Source organism: Homarus americanus, unplaced genomic scaffold (genome assembly GCF_018991925.1).
Source record: "Homarus americanus isolate GMGI-L3 unplaced genomic scaffold, GMGI_Hamer_2.0 scaffold32871, whole genome shotgun sequence".
In the NCBI taxonomy this organism is placed as follows: Eukaryota; Metazoa; Arthropoda; class Malacostraca; order Decapoda; family Nephropidae; genus Homarus; species Homarus americanus.
In genome coordinates, this window is record NW_024748870.1 from 3,604,239 (window position 1) to 3,622,370 (window position 18,132).

Here is an 18,132-nt window from a genome sequence, read left to right on the forward strand (position 1 = left end):
GTATTTCATCTGCCATTTTTCAGACCATTCGAAAAATTTGGTCCAAGTACTGAACCTTGGGGTACTCCACTAGTGATGTCACCCCTATCGGATTTAATGCCATTAATACTGACTGTTTCCTGTCCTGTAACCAAGCCCTAATCCAGTTTAGAACATTTCCTCCAATTCCATCCACTTTACGTATTAGTCTTTTGTGAGGAACCCTGTCGAAGGCTTTGCTAAAGTCAAGGTAAACCACATCATAATCGTGTCCATCATCCACTGATTCGAAAACAATTGAAAAGAATGATAATAGATTTGTCAGACACGACCACCCACTTGTGAAGCCATGCTGGGAATAGTTGATCAATTTGTGTTTCACAAGGTGATATCGAATTGATTTTAAATTACTAATGCTTCCAGTAATTTGCCTACAATACGAACAGCATTTCCATATTCACAATAAAATATATTATTTACCAAGTTTCTAAACAAAGTCTGTAAACTTAAAAGTGTCACCGAATTGGTAAGGAAACTTAAACATATTTTAAAAATTATTCTGCAGGTTGATTTTGCCATCATGAAATTTAAAGAGTCACCATTTGTTTCTCATAAGAAATAAACATATAATATAAAAGGTTGGGAAATAACTAAGATGAAAGTAAAAATACATGAACTCAAGAGACTGTACAGTGGACTACCATAGGGTTCACCAAGCAAATGCGACTTAACGAAGAACTGTCAGCACATTTGAAAAAAGAAGTTTATACTGTATATCCTGAATATCACTAACTCTTAAGGTAATACAGATACAGTATTAATACAAATTACAAACCTTGTGTGTTTAACTTATGCCACATTGTTTGTCATTACCACAGTCTACCAATAATGAACACAATGCTGTATTATAAAAATGAGTATAAAGTAAGGATTTATGTTGGCATGAAGGACATTAAGTATTTGTCTTAAAATGCTGTATCAGTGTCTTGGTTAGGGATTCCAATAACCAGAAATTAAAATTAACATTCTCATTTAGCAAGTTAAAAAGAATTCTACAGTCTTTATGGGTGTGTGTGTGTGGTACAATTTAATGATGTAACATATTGTATAAAAGAGTAAAATTAGGTCAGTCAACCAAGAAAACTGATAATATATGAAAAAAAAGCCTCAAAACAACTATTGCACTAGCATCAAAATAAAATAAATAAATTGATGAATAAATAAATAAATAAAACAGCAGGATACCATAATAGAAAAGTAAAGACAAAAAGAAAATTAACAAATATAGAACACATATCCCAGAAGATTAGACAATACAAACTATTCTGGAAACTACTAAAAGTGCAATAATTCATATCACAGTATTATCTAAAAATAAAATTACTGTACATGTGTGAACAAGCCATTGAAACTGAAATCTGTCCATTAACCGATGTTGAAAATTTTACTTTTCCAATGTTGATGCTGTTCTTCAAAGAAGAATTGTTCAAGTCAATTTTCATGTACCTCGGGAGAAGAAGCCTAAAACAGATTTCTATATTGTACCCCATTATTAAAACAAAGGAAAGATCACATAGAAAGCCATAGAAAAATAATTATTACATTTTAACAAAAATCTTTTACACTACGTATATAGAATCTGATCAGAATTGCCAGACAGGTCACTCTTTCATTAACAACTATAAAACCTGCATGGGTCAGCATGAAACAAGGTATATGCAACAATGCATATCTCCTGTATACAGTAGTGTGTTATACAGTTTTGCATTAGTGTTCCTTCGGCAAAATCTAAATTCTTCTGCCAAATAATAATGCAAAAAAAATGGACATTAATCACATTTAGTTATGGAAAACAGAGAGACTGACCCTGAAATCCAACTTTGTAACTAAGCCCAAAGCCAGGTAGCTCTTATTACATGCTAACCATGTACTGGTGTAGCTTGGGGCTGATTTTACCATCCCCCAATTCTCTTAATTGCAACAATTTCCCTCAAAAGGGTTGACTGAAAGTAACACTGGTCTGAAAGCTGTGTCAAACTAACCAGTAAACACATTTCTCTAACCTTGGGTTACAATCTTGATTCCTGAACCAATTTACCCTTTTGGATTAAGTTTCCAGCTGATTACCCATGAATCCAAGGAAGAGGGAGGGTATCTGAAATACCACAATGGGTTTACCTAAAATATTTAATTTCAGAATCAATTCCTCACTTCTCACATAAATTCCTCTACAAATGCCTCATGTTAAATTCTTTTGCCAAGTGCTTATGTTAACAAATTCCTCCAAAAAGTGCCCAATGTTAACAAATTCTTCTGCCAAAAGCCTCATGTTAACAAATTCCTCTAACAAGTGCCTCATGTTAACAAATTCCTCAGCCAAAACCCTATGTTAACACATACCATACAAAAGAGTTAATGTAACTGTGCAACATCGAGTATAGTACTAAAAAAATACTGACGCTTAATTTCATGCACCAGTCTTCTCTTTGATGTTATCACTGAATAGCTTGACAAAACCCAAATCTTGATGGGATATCAATTTAAAAAGGAGAACAGACATAACTGATCCAATTTGGTACATGACAAAGAAATCATAGCCACTTTTGTATGACCATCCTGTGAAAATGGTGATACAATAAAACCCCCATCATTCGAAATAATAGGGGCTCTAGCTCTTATGAATTATGAGGGACACCTCCCGAGGGGAAATAAACAAATAAAAAACAATTGTACAGTTGTTTTATGTTATCCACCCCAATCAAAATTTATACATTTCTAAGTAAAGTATCAGATTTAGGTGCTTGGTCCGGGGTTATCAGACATAATGGCTCGAACACTGGGCTATGATGGAAAAACAAATCGGAAAAGTTTGTGCAGTAGACCATCAATTTTACATTCCATGACTGACCAATGTGAATTGACTGTGACCGATATGCATAACGCGTATAGTACTGTACAGTACTTGTTTACACTGAGGTGGATGGTTGGCAGGCACATCCCATGGCAACATTTTCATCATATATACTGTATTCATAATGTCTCTCATAATCCAAAATTTTACCAAATATTACAAAAATTGTAATACTGAATACTACTGTACTGTACTGTATACAGGCTTCCCCAAGGTTATGGAAGGGTTCCGTTTTTTTAAATCCTTCCATAACCCAAAACCATTCTTTCCATATACCCTGTACTGTACTTCCATTATAAAGGTCGAGATGCGTTCCAAAGGAAATTTTTTGAGGCCCTAAAATGTGACACACGCACATATATGTGTAAATTGGGCAGTTTTAAGCACATACTATAAGTCATTCATGATGTAACATGATAATAAATTTACAAAACAATCGAATTTTAATTACCGGAAATGATGGTGAGTGCTGCAGGAGGTGGTAAGGTTGTGGGATCAGAGTTACTGAGAGTTACCTCTTTAAAACATCAAGTTTAATGGCCAATGCAATTCCTTTATGGATTTTTTATCACCACTGCTTTCACTTGAACTTGATGATCTTTTTCCACTCACCTTGAATAAGGATACTGTACACAGTAACAGATGCATAACTGAACACAAACAGGGGAAAGAATTCAGTGCAGCTCCATTTTTGAGGTGAATGCTGGTGGCGACTATGAAGGTGAGTGGCCTTCCAACAGCCTTGTGGCCACCAAAGATGCATTTACAATTTTTTTTCTTTTTTAGTAAAACTTTCAATTAAAAATTTAGATTTTTTTGTTAATTTTCAAAATTCCGTTAGGGTGATTTTTTTTCTGTAGCCCGAAATTAAGGTCTAAATTTGTAAATTCCATAATGGCAAAATTTCGTAACCCGGAGGATACCTGTATATTGTAATATTTTGAATTCTTTTCATACAGTATTTTTAATTTTTACCAAATATTACAAAAAAATTAATATATATTTTGTGATGACAAAACATTACAAATTATAAATGACTTCGAATTTGCAGGGTATGAATTATAAGGGTTTTACTGTACAAGCATCTGGAAGTTAGTAACACAAGTATTGTAGGACCAAAAATTGCAAACCTTTTCAATCCCTAATAAACACCAAGATAAAAAATTAGAGAGGTAACCTCTAGATCTTACATCTATAGAGATGTTATTAACTACTTCACCAAGATATTTGCAATGGAATTAGAATCTCAGCAGCATAAAAAGAAACTTTGCATGCCTAATATATCTCCCTCTGGCCCTATAGTAACCAAGTAAGAGAAGCATTAACAGCTCCTTTAAGCACGAGTTCACAGCTCCTTAAAGTACGAGCAAACTCCTGCAGTCCCAGAAATATCAAAGGAATCGAAATCATATCATTAGGCAGAGGCAGAAGTCTGAAACAATTTGTCCATGGCTTGCAAGACCATTATTAATTATTTTTTCACATTCTTCTCACTGCAAGTGGTGCTTGCTTCAATAGCTAAAAGGATTATGAATATATATTTAATTCATAAAGGTTATGTGGATAACCAACAGTAATAATTTCATCTCGCACAGAGAAACATCAACAGAGACCCTAGTCAGCATAATATTCATCCTGAAGAAAAGGTATTCAATATGGATACCATTTACTTCCAGGCAAAAGAAGTCTGATACAGGTATAACTGATACCAAGAAATAGTGAGTGGATAATTCAATCAAGAAATCTATAAACTGAAGCCTGTAGGTACTATAGTGTAGTTTGTGTACTCATGCAGCTCTTAAAATGATTATCACAATTTTCAAAGATATATAAAATGTAAGTTAAGCAACCACATATGGTAAAGATTAAAGGAGCAGTCTGACAACCCAAGAGGCCTGTTTAAGAACTGAAGAATACATCCTATATGTAACTTCTTGTAGCTAACAAGTGTATATTACAAGATAGGAAGAAACCTCTAGCTTAAACAAAATTCTAAAAAGTTGGAAGGCAACACACTTGATGTATCCTTAAAAAAGTATTTTATAACTTAAAATAAGTAAACATTTTGAGCAGGCTCAAGTAGTTCATTGTGCTGCCATTACCTACACCAATGAAGCATGAGCCCAATAAAATATTATCTATACAGTACTGCATATCTCAATCCTGATATACAACAGATAATGGCAATGAAAAAAGGCGATACAGGAAATTGTGTGACCTATGAATCAAGTAAAAACCCATCAGATAATAAGCCATGAGAAAACTCACTAAATAATGGCTGGAAGCATAAGCACAATAATTGCAATGGCTTCCCTTGCTCTTTGCAGATGAGAATTAGTCATTTTTATTCTGATTTTGGAATTTAATGTGACTAGGAAAGAATTCTTTTGGTCACAAAATAAAGACTTTTCTGATAAAAGAACATTTTTAGAGGGAACTTGGATATACAGTACAGTACTAGATATGCTGTCAGAGAATAAAAGAAAATCCACATATACATGATAAGAACTTGACTAATATATTGCTTATCAGAAAAAGCATTGTATAAGGGGCATTACAAACTAATACAGATGCAGTATAGTGGAAGTCATTTTTATCAAGATTTATTATATGTCGAGAATAGATAAGTCGAAATGTAAGTAGTTATGTGGACAGAGGAGGACTACAATGGCCACTAATAATAAAAATAATAATAATGATAATAATAATAATGAGAAGGAATTCAAAGTGTATGGGGAGGGATATTGTACATACTACAGTTGGCCTCATCCGAATGGTCTAGGCAATCTTGCAGCCCATTGCACCTATCTTCCAGGGGGATGCAAGTACCATCGTCACACCGAAAGTCGTTATTCGTGCACAAAGCTGAAATTATTGTGTACCCAGGTCAGTATAGCTGCAAGAACATGTGGTGACCAGTGAGGTAAGTTGGGTAAATATCAGTCTCTCCTCCAACTTAGATAGCCTAATACAACCTATTTCCTAACAGGTCACCTCTTTCATGTCAAGCCTGCCCTAAGATCGTGAATGTTGAAGATCCTTCCATAAATCTCGGACAAGTAATTATAAAATTACAAGCAATGACGAAAAGGCTAATAAAATAAGGCAATATATTGCCAGTAAGCAAAAGCACAAAAAAACAGTCATCACCTCACAAATAGAAAAATAAATAAAACAAAAATAAATTACAAAAAATCCCACACACATTAAATGTACATAATTAAAATTGTTGGTCATTCCACATCCACTTGACATTAGGGCACAGTTGAGTGTTTTGGTTCTGTATTTATTTTGTCAACTCTACTATAATAACTGATTAGTACACAACATGTAAGATACTACTACAATGAATGCCAAGCAGTTACACTACCTGTTATCTCAAAACCAAAATCTGTAAGTGTTTGAGTAATTTATGCATTATCATGCATTCAGTAAATCTAAACAAATGCTATGAATATGCAAGATGCTGTTAAATTGGATTGTCAACTTTGTATCACATAAACTGCAATAAGGAATACAATGGCAATTACTGTATATATATAAATATATAAATATATATATATATATATATATATATATATATATATATATATATATATATATATATATATATATATATATATATATATATATATATATATATATATATATATATATACACACACACACACACACACACACACACACAGTGAACCCTCAAAGACCTCGACTAAAAGGGGGGACCACCTCTCTGAATAAGCTGATTGTCTGAATCTTCCGGCGAATGTACTAAATGTATAAAGGCGATGATATAAAAAACACCAAAAATACAGTACATATTATCCTGACCACTGGGGTTAGTTATACACACTTTTTCCCTGTGAAAAAGCTATAATTTTGAGCAACATATTACTGTACAGTACATATTACTGTACAGTGTACTCACTTTGTACTCAATTTTACTACATACACTAAAGTACTGTACTAAAATTTTTATCTCTTGTTCAAACTATATGACGTTTGAACTCAAATTATTTGCTATCTTGCAAGGATTCCAGCAATGCAAGTTATATTCTGCTAAGTTTAGTCTGTGACATTTGATAAGATAAAACTTTAAGCATAAAACTAACTTCACCCTGTTTTGGGAATGTTTCTTACGGAGACTTCTTAGCCCAGAACCCCCAACTTTGGGGTCCGAATCTTCGAGGGTTCAATATATATATATATATATATATATATATATATATATATATATATATATATATATATATATATATATATATATATATATATATATATATATATATATATATATATATATATATATATATATATATATATATATACATATATATATATATATATATATATATATATATATATATATATATATATATATATATATATATATATATATATATATATATATATATATATATTTTTTATATATATATATATATATATATATATATATATATATATATATATATATATATACATATATATATATATATATATATATATATATATATATATATATATATATATATATATATATATATATATATATATATATATATATATATATATATATATATATATATAATATATATATATATGTGTGTGTGTGTGTGTGTGTCTGGAATCTAATAGCAAAATACAACGGGTAAAAACTAGTGATGTTGTCTAGGGGTGAAGCTGCAGTAATATTAAAATATTTATCTATTCAATTAATATTATTAAAAAGTGTACTTAAAATATTGTTTGATGATGAATTCACTGAATATGGAGTTTATGGCTACCATGATACAATCAAGAGCATATCTTGAAAACTTTTCACTACAGCATTCTACATAGGATATGATTATGATTCATCTCTGAAACCAAATGAACCTGCAAAGCACAGCAAGCTAAAACACTTAAAACTTAAAAGGCAGAAGCAGAGGTTTTACTTTCGACATGTAGCACCTCATACATTGAGTTTTATCATTTAAATACAGCAGTCAAAGACATATCCTGTGTAGGTTTGGATATTTTTTTTTTATTGTGCAACTCAATTATATTTTTAATTTATAAATGTATGTATTTGACCAAATTTTATCAAAACTAAAATAACAAGTAACTTATATTTTGGAAGCTAATTTCATAAAATTGCAGTTTGACTACTAATTGGTTTTGTACCAAAAATTTAAGTTTTTCCCGTGGTATTTGGTATGATTCATTCGAATTTTACCTTCTGTCGGAAAAACAAAAATATGACTCATTAACCATGATATACAGTAAGTCCTCGCTTAACGTCAAAAACGCAATATTATACGAAACAGCGTTAAGCGGATCAAATTTCCCCATAAGAAATAAATAAAATACGGGAGTTACGTTCCTGAGCTTCCCTTTGCCCCATGAAATACATTACATATACATAAATTCAAAACTCCTTGTGTGATGCCTGGTGAGGTGCTTTTATGCATTACTATAGTCACAATCATTGACATGTTATAAGCTTAAAACTTAAAATTCCCTCTGTATGACTGATAAATACACACTAGGTAACCTTCTCAAACCTTCCCTGCTGCTGTCATAACAAATCACCTCCTCCTCCGACTTCCGGCAAGATTGAAGGTGGTTTTAGGCTTAAAGATTTTCTTATAAAATGGCAGAGACTAAAGTTAGCAGAATATAAATTGCATTGCTGGAATCCTTGCAAGACAGCGAATAATATGAATACAGACGTCATATATTTTGCACAGAAATAAAATTTTTAGTCCCTTAAGTACATTTAAGTACTGTACAGTCAGTCAAAGATGCACCGACCTCACACTGGGTCTCGTGCTCGCAATTTTACCTGGCAATACTTGGCAAAGGAAGGCTGTATGTAAAGGTGATTGTGATTGGTGGATCTGTTTTCAGCTGTATCACTTTCAGGATAATTATTACACAAACCAAAGGTAGAATTTTTATAATAATAAACTATTCATTGTTGTTTAAGGTCATGAGAAGTTTCCAAATCTTTGTATATTTGTTTAAATAATGAAGAAAATTTGATGTGAGAATCTTGTGGCAGCCCTGGGTGTAGTTGAGTTGCCAATTCATTAATATAATTTTCTTCATTTATTAAGCAAATATATAAAACTTGGAAACTTCTCATGACCTTAAATAACAATGAATAGTTTATTATTATAAAAATTCTACCTCTGGTTTGTGTAATAATTATCCTGACAGTGATACAGCTGAAAACAGATCCACCAATCACAATCACCTTTACATACAGCCTTCCTTTACCAAGTATTGCCAGGTAAAATTGCGAGCACGAGACCCAGGGTGGGGTCGGTGCATCTTTGGCTGACTGTACATGTTTTTCAACGTATTTTTCAGAAGATATAATAACCTTCTTCATTTATTTTTACTCATTTACATGCACACACCATCCTAAATACATATTGTCTTAAGGTCAAACCTGTACTGTACTCAAATGTACTAAATAATTACTAAAATTTTTATGTCAAGTGCAAACTATAGCATGTTTATATTCAAATTAATCACTAACTTACAAGGATTCCAGCAATGTAGGTTACATTATACCAAGTCAATTCCCCCAACCTGCACCATTTACATGCATTAATATGGGAAAACAGTGAAGGCAAAAACGATGTTATATTGAGACATCGGGACGTTAAACAATTATTGGTATCTAAAGAGTAGCGACGTTGTGCCGAAACAACATTAAGAGGGGCGACGTTATACGAGGCCTTACTGCATTGTGCTTTTTAATAAAGCTACACTACAATAGATGGCTGGGAATTTCCTATATGTATATAGATTACATATTCTTTATCTATAATTTTATAGCATATTTAGTAAAAATACACGATACCTCTTAACATTTCATGAGACCTTTGTTACATATTGAACTTGCAATATGATCCAAAAGTTTGCACATCTCTCTCATATTCAGCTTAAGAGTAATAATCTAATATTCAAATAAAAAAAATATGAGCTTTTATTTGTGAAAATGCTATTTACTGGTGACTATTACAAAATATCTAATAAAAAGTAATGCATTGAAATGAATGAATTGTGTATCGTATCAGGTTATAAGATGGCCAGTTTGGGATGAAATGTGTTTGAGATGGGGACCTTTGGGAGGGCATGGGGCTTACGTGGACAATTTTTTTCATCACTGGCGTCTTGACAGTCAGTGGTTCCATCACAATGCTGATCTGCTCGGATGCAGTAGCCATTGTTGCAGCGGAAACTCTCAGGAGGACTGCACATGCTCGGGGCTGTCAATGCAAGCTGAGGGTCACACTCTGACCAGAGTTTGGACAGAGAAGGGAGCTAACCATGCAATGTGAGATGTGATTCATAAAATTCTACAAGTGGTCAGTGAGTGCTTCCAGTAAGACCACGAAACAGGACAGGCATTTCTTTAATTTGAACTGGGTTTGCAATGTGCAGATAAGCAAACAAATTTAAATACACACAAGTCTAGTGAAGGAATATATCTTGGTGAAAGAACACCAAACTACTCAAAGTTTCTCTCTTGATCATGGAGCAGCCACTCATATATTATTAAAAAAAAAAAAAAAGACCACTGCTTAATAACAGAAGAATATACTGGGCATACGGTGAGCAAAATCTTAAAAGTAATTACCTCGGAAAAATATGACAAACTTCTGTGTTGTGAAGCAGTTATAAAAACATGCATAGCCGAATAATGGCAACTATGTCTACAAAAGCATACATAAACATTATGATTCACCCAACATATTTGATTTTATGTAACCATGCTATCATATACACAAGTTGGAGGAAATCACTTGTTATACAGTAAATATCTTTGAGGTCACGACTATAATAATAATAATAAAGAAGACAAAGGATCATGTCTACTACTGGTTGTGTGTGTGTGTGTGTGTGTGCATGTGTGTGTGTATGTGTGTGTGTGTATGTGTGTGTATTGTATGTGTGTACATGTATTGTGTGTGTGTGTATGTGTGTGTATTGTATGTGTGTACATGTATTGTGTGTGTGTGTGTGTTATTTTTTTAAATAATATACATAGGGAAATTCATTACAGTATTCACAAGAGTCAAAGTGCATATTTTGAAAAAGCAAATCCTGAATGATACGTAAAGGAATTTTCATGTGAAATGAAAAAAGCGAAAAAATATCCTCATTGTTGAGTTCATATTATCCATAAAAAAGATAATGAATTACCTAGTACAGGAGTTAGTTTTAAGTGTGTCACGATATATTTGATAAGCTGCTCAATGAACATAAAAAAAAAAATGGGGCCTATAACATGAAACAGCACATTAAAAAAGAGAAATATTCCTTACAAGACTAAAATCATAATAATCATTGAAATAGTCTATGAAATTACTAAAAATAAAATGATGCAGAAAAGGGATACAGTAAAATTACATTACAGTATCTCAAAGATCTACAGGAATGATAAATTGGGAAAGCTCTAATAATTTCAGCTTTCAACACTGGCATGGGCTGTACCATGCCAAAATTTAAAGGCTTTTTTACATAAATTACACTTTAGGCAAAGCAGACTGGAAGATGCCATGCTAAATACAAGTAACAACTTATCTTATGATAGTTCATGCAAAAACAATACAGTATAGTGTATTTATAGAGTAAAATACCCTTCAGCTAATGAATTCCATCAATGACGCACACAAACAAAGAAACTGGACAATCCCTACTAACATAACGCCGTAGATGACTAGACAATCATTACAAGTCAACATATTTTCATTAAAGTTAGTTGGTGAAAGATTCGAGTGACAAACAATATATAAACGCTAAGAGACGAGGACGAAATTCCCGAAATGTTGATTCATGCGAAAGTTTCTCATAATCAGGTTAGAGAATCGATGTTACAGTAAAGGACAGCATAAATTGTTCCTGTATTTTCCTTTCTTTCTATGCATAACTTACAACATTCTAATTCGTCCCAATTATCAGTACAATCTTTATGACTATTGCATCTTGCAGAAGCGATGATACAGGTACCATCACGACACGTGAATTCATCAGATGCACATGTAGGACGCACAGTTGCTAAGGAGGGTAAGTACATCAAACTCAAGCTCTTTATATATTGAAAAATAACTCACACTGGAGTTAAAAATTAATAACTTTAATTTCACCATTATTAATATATACCTGTAGGCATTCAAATAACCTGAAAACATGCACAATTCTCCATTATAATCAGTTCTATGTACTGTACATATTAAAAAGCCTTAAATTCTAAAATCATAAAAAAATTAAAAACATTACCAACAACATAAATCAATCACATACAATAATGTAAAGAAGGAGAATTTCTTACGTACCCTGTACTGTATTAAATAATAAGTGTAAATGGACCTCTCTTGTATATCTGTTGAAGCTAAAACCCGAAATAAGTCAGAACCAGCTTAAACTAGTCCAAACCAGAAGCTACATTGGCACTACAGTACAACTAGTATTACCAAGGCAAAACTAAGGGAAAACCTGAAATGCAGAGATAAAAGAGGTTAAATCAAGTTTTAGCTAAACTTTTTAAGTTAAAACCAGTTTCAACAATTGCTTTGTTTGAGGAACTAGGTCAATCTGGATACAGCATATCACCACAGTGAAAATGACCACACCCCCCTGCCCCTCCCTTGACTCTGGCTATGTACTGTACAGCTGTAGTGGTTTTCCACGCACAAGTTTCAACTCTCGCCATAAAGAAGCTAAAAACGACATGACTGTGTTCACAAATTCTCTCCAGTTATCACTGTAAAAAATACACAGGGAATGTATGAACTGAACAACTGATAATGCATATACACAGTGCATTACCTGATTATTAACCCTTTAAGGGCAGTGGACATCAGATTTTTAGAGAAAAATGTGTAAAGGGCGGTGGACATCTTATGATGTTTAGGTTTTTTGCGATATTGTTTGTGTGCACTCGTGGCTGTGTTGTTGTCTGGTTACTCTGACGATGCTGGCGGCTCACTCCAAAATATATGTACCACTTGTACCATTCTCCCAATTCAACTTGTGAGATTTCCGAGAAAATTTTATTTCTTGTATTTATTGACTAAACATGAATTTGTAGAAAAATAGATTCAGCTTTTTAATGCTGTCCCACAAAATTAAATGTGTCAATTAGGGCATGTTTTACATGTATTTGAACAACATTATCTTACCCAATTTGCTCCATTCTCTATGTAACAAAATATAAGCTGTCCTGGGCAGACAGCACACATAAATATACTGTACTTGCTTTTAAAGAGTTAAGTACTGTACAGAACTGACATGGGTAGAGGAGAGGCAGGGGTGTGTAGTTTGCCTAAAAAGTTCAGCTAAAACTTGATTTAACCTTTTTTATTTCTGCATTTCAGGTTTAACCCATCCTCCTTTGGTGTAACTAGTTTTGCCTAGTTTAAACTTATTCTGACTTGTTTTTGCTTTTAAGTGCATTTCTAATAAACCTGCCATTGCTTTTATAAATGTTAGTATTCTTTAAGGCAGATTTTATCACAAAATATAAATGAGTAAAGGGTATTCATGAAAATGTGGTAGGACAGACTAACCATACCCAAAGGATTTATTTGTTTCATCACTGCAGTTTGCAAATCCATCAGACAACTGCTGCTTGAAGATGCATAGCCTTATGCCACAAGAGAAGCTATTATTAAGTCATGCAGCTGCAAGAAGCTCTGGTTATGAAAGGAAGTGTTGATACTGTATACTTAAGTAAACTAAAGGTCTGTTCTTATCTACTAAATTCAAGGTGCAGTATTTAATATACGCTTATGTTTCCTTATAGAATGAAATAAATAGAAATACCTGTACAGCAGAAGAATTATATGGTAATAATCTGTGCCCACTACTACTTGATGCAATTAGTGCTTAGTTGGATTAAAAAAATGAGAAGACTAATTGGTCTGAACTTTTCTGGCAAGATATTGGTGGTATACATATTGTACAATATGCATGTCTATAAGTTGTCATACCAGGCAAGGTAAAATTAAAAACATGATTTCGAGTTGAACAAATTCAATTCTCTCATTATTGACCAACTTCCGTATGGATAATTAAATAATAAAGAAACCTAAATGATACCTTACCTCTTCACTATGGTGACACCATTTTTAATATTTTATTTGGCTTGACACTATTGCAAACAAATGACAAATATATTGTCACAAAAAATGTTACGCTAGCTGACAGATGATGATAGATTTGCCATTGCCTTCATAAATGATGATGTTTGTGTTTGATATGTAAATTAATAATATTAATATCAATTAATCGTTTACAGATAAATTCATGTAATAATTAAAAATTTACACCAAAAATGACAGTGTAAAAGCGAGATGTTTGTTGATGTATGTTAACATGTAAGTGACAGCTTGCCAGACTATTAATCGAACTTTGTAAATATATAAACAAATAATTTTTTAAATCATGTTTTTCCTGCTGTAATGCAGGATGGCAAGAATAAAAAGTAACCACCCTCTCCCTTCATTTAGAATCATTAGATTATTATTACAACTGTGTCAAATGTGTCTTGTCATGATATTCTATTTCTAAAAAGAGGACCTCAAACATCCACTTATTAATAACTGTAATTTCACATAACTTAGCTTCATCCATCAGCAGCATATTTCCACTTCACCCAAGTAAGATGAATAATTTCAAGAGCATTTTCTATCTTTTTTCGTAAGGAAGTATAAATGAAGGCAGTATCTAAAAGGTGTTACTTACTGCACATTCTCTCATCAGAGTTGTCATTTAAACAGTCTTGTTTCCCATCACAGTGTAGTCTACGGTCAATACACTGACCATAATCACATTGCCATTCCGTTAGTGAATTGCATGCTGTGGGAAGAAGAGAAGTTATGCTTGCTAATGATTATAAAGATTATTAGTATGTTAGTTTCTGTATACATGCATACATTTAATATACAGTAGTATTTTTTAAATGTCAGAGGATGGATCTAATTACTTAGTTAGTTAAATTACTTCTTATTCTAATAAGAAAGTCAATTGAAATTTATAAAGCAGGAATGTCCTATCTAAGAGGGTTGTGGTAAGAGCCATAGTTCTCAGAAGCAATGCAGAGCTGTTTTGTCTAACTGTAATAGTGAAATGTCATTGTAGTGTTAACACTAACCCATGTACATTATTGTTTCAATAATATAATTAACACAGTACAGTACAGGTAATTCACAATAAACATCATAAACCATGTTACTTACCTTGCTTAATGATTTTTTTTATAATCACCAGTAAAACATAAAAATCATCAAAAAAGAAAGTAATACATAATAATTATTAGGTACTAAACTAAAGTAGATAAATCTGTTCAGAATCTTAACATTTCTGCAGGAACCCCACATTGCGAAACTAATTTAAATTGGCAATACAAGTAGAGCAAACATATCAGTAAATTTCATCGAGTCCTACATATACAGTAGTACATCCATACTGTTGGTGATATAGAACTGTAAAAGCACAAGAATGGCATCAACAGAAAAATCATATATACATAAGTAAAAAAATAAATTACATGAAGAAAAAAAACATTGAGTATTTAGACTACAATACTTAATAGAAGCATTTTGGACATGTGTCTACTTTACCTTAATTCACTTACCAATTCATTTAGAGAGTATCAAGAAATGAAACACTGAATTATTAAGTCTCACTTTACAGCTGAGGAGAGTTGAGTGATCTGCAATACCCTTATAGTGTAAACCCTGACCAACATTTGACCCACCTACCCAAGCCAGGAGGCCTGACATGCCCCAATGGCAGGTTTCCACTGCTTGTCTAGATCACTGCAAATCCTGTATAAGCAAGTCCCAGGTACTTAAGCACAACAATATGGCTGGGTGGTGTTAACCAATTAAGTTATTAAATGGATCATATACCTTTTCGAACTGACACATTTATAAGAATGAAGACAGATTAGTGACCTCCCCTTCAGATGGTTTGCAAATGAAAAAATATTTAACGGCCACAATTGAGCACAAATACATATCTCTACCATTTCCTATCTATCAAGCTGAAATATAAATAAACAAATCTTGTACAGTATTCTGACTTGGCCAAAACTGAAAAACAGGTTGGGCTTTCACAAACTTTCTATTAAGGGTATAAAACTTACATTCCTCCTAAATGCCTGAATTTCTGATATCCTCCTTTACCTGAAGCCTGAGAGAGTTGGATCAATGTTTTCCTAATATCCTTAAATGGTAAAATTGAGATAAGTAACGACAGCATAATTTTCTTCAAGAGATGGTTGTAGAAACAAGACCAAGATACACATTCAAATGAAGGTAAGTTCAGGTCAATGGTAATGGGTCCTTTCATGGATTTAAAAGGGCATTTGTTTGAGGCTAAAGAATAAGTCAATGGCATCCTAGAGAAAAAATAGTACAGGTATATAAAAAACCTCTGAGAGAGAGAGAGAGAGAGAGAGAGAGAGAGAGAGAGAGAGAGAGAGAGAGAGAGAGAGAGAGAGAGAGAGAGAGAGAGAGAGAGAGAGAGAGAGAGAGAGAGAGAGAGAGAGAGAGAGAGAGAGAGAGAGAGAGAGAGAGAGAGAGAGAGAGAGAGAGAGAGAGAGAGAGAGAGAGAGAGAGAGAGAGAGAGAGAGAGAGAGAGAGAGAGAGAGAGAGAGAGAGAGAGAGAGAGAGAGAGAGAGAGAGAGAGAGAGAGAGAGAGAGAGAGAGAGAGAGAGAGAGAGAGAGAGAGAGAGAGAGAGAGAGAGAGAGAGAGAGAGAGAGAGAGAGAGAGAGAGAGAGAGAGAGAGAGAGAGAGAGAGAGAGAGAGAGAGAGAGAGAGAGAGAGAGAGAGAGAGAGAGAGAGAGAGAGAGAGAGAGAGAGAGAGAGAGAGAGAGAGAGAGAGAGAGAGAGAGAGAGAGAGAGAGAGAGAGAGAGAGAGAGAGAGAGAGAGAGAGAGAGAGAGAGAGAGAGAGAGAGAGAGAGAGAGAGAGAGAGAGAGAGAGAGAGAGAGAGAGAGAGAGAGAGAGAGAGAGAGAGAGAGAGAGAGAGAGAGAGAGAGAGAGAGAGAGAGAGAGAGAGAGAGAGAGAGAGAGAGAGAGAGAGAGAGAGAGAGAGAGAGAGAGAGAGAGAGAGAGAGAGAGAGAGAGAGAGAGAGAGAGAGAGAGAGAGAGAGAGAGAGAGAGAGAGAGAGAGAGAGAGAGAGAGAGAGAGAGAGAGAGAGAGAGAGAGAGAGAGAGAGAGAGAGAGAGAGAGAGAGAGAGAGAGAGAGAGAGAGAGAGAGAGAGAGAGAGAGAGAGAGAGAGAGAGAGAGAGAGAGAGAGAGAGAGAGAGAGAGAGAGAGAGAGAGAGAGAGAGAGAGAGAGAGAGAGAGAGAGATGTCACATAGAAGTAATTATTTTGATAGGGTGTGTACACACACACACACAGTAACACCCCATTGAAATCCAACCCATTATCTTTTAATGCTATACGTACGGAAAAAATTACACACGCCATTTTTTTTACGCTTGTTGAGCAGGCTAAGTGCATGGGTCAAAGACAAGACTCAATGCCACATTTTTTCAAGTCAGTTAATTACCATGGAGAAAGCAAGCAGCAGTTTTAGCCACCCCAAGGAAGGTGAGGAATTGACAATGGTATCATGAGCACTTAATAAGTGACAAAGCTATTTATTGTGTTTGCTTATACTCTGGTTTTTTCCTTAATAAATTATCAATGTGTACCAGTAGCCAAAGCAAGCTACCGTTTATCACTTTTAATGAGATATAACACTGTCAGGAATGCATCTCCTTATCAATGACCCTGTTAAAAGCCGATTCACTGATAGCTCTCTTATCCAAGAATGCATCCCTGGCTTTCAATGGGGTATTACTGGATGTAATGCAAAAACCATTATATAACTAGAGATATGAGGAAATGTGTCCACTCCTCCAAGGGATTTTTCTAGTTCAGTGATAATAAAAGTGTTTCCCTGGCATCTGTAGTAGTACAGGCATTCTCTAATTTACAAAAGGTTTCAGTTCCTGAAAACCTTTCACAAATACAGCTAGACCCCGACTTACGACTGCTTCGACTTCCGACCGTCGGGACTTACGACCGCCGCAGTTGTGACCATTTTTTTTTTTTTCAATTTTTTTTTTCCAAATGACACACGTATTTTCTATACCGAAACGTTTCCAGTTAATGTAGTCTCCATGTATAATTAGAAAATTATGGGGGCCCCATGTGCATTCAGCTGACTACATTAAAGGTAAGTGCTC

General features: G+C 33.8%; 1 protein-coding gene across 1 annotated transcript in view; it reads right to left on the reverse strand.

The window, feature by feature from the left end:
* LOC121853164 (basement membrane-specific heparan sulfate proteoglycan core protein-like) overlaps positions 1–18,132 on the reverse strand; it is a 476,204-nt gene that overhangs the window by 241,074 nt on the left and 216,998 nt on the right. The window contains exon 32 of the mRNA XM_042347127.1: positions 14,630–14,743. Coding sequence (XP_042203061.1) covers positions 14,630–14,743 — 114 coding nt within the window. The remainder of the gene's footprint in view (positions 1–14,629; positions 14,744–18,132) is intronic.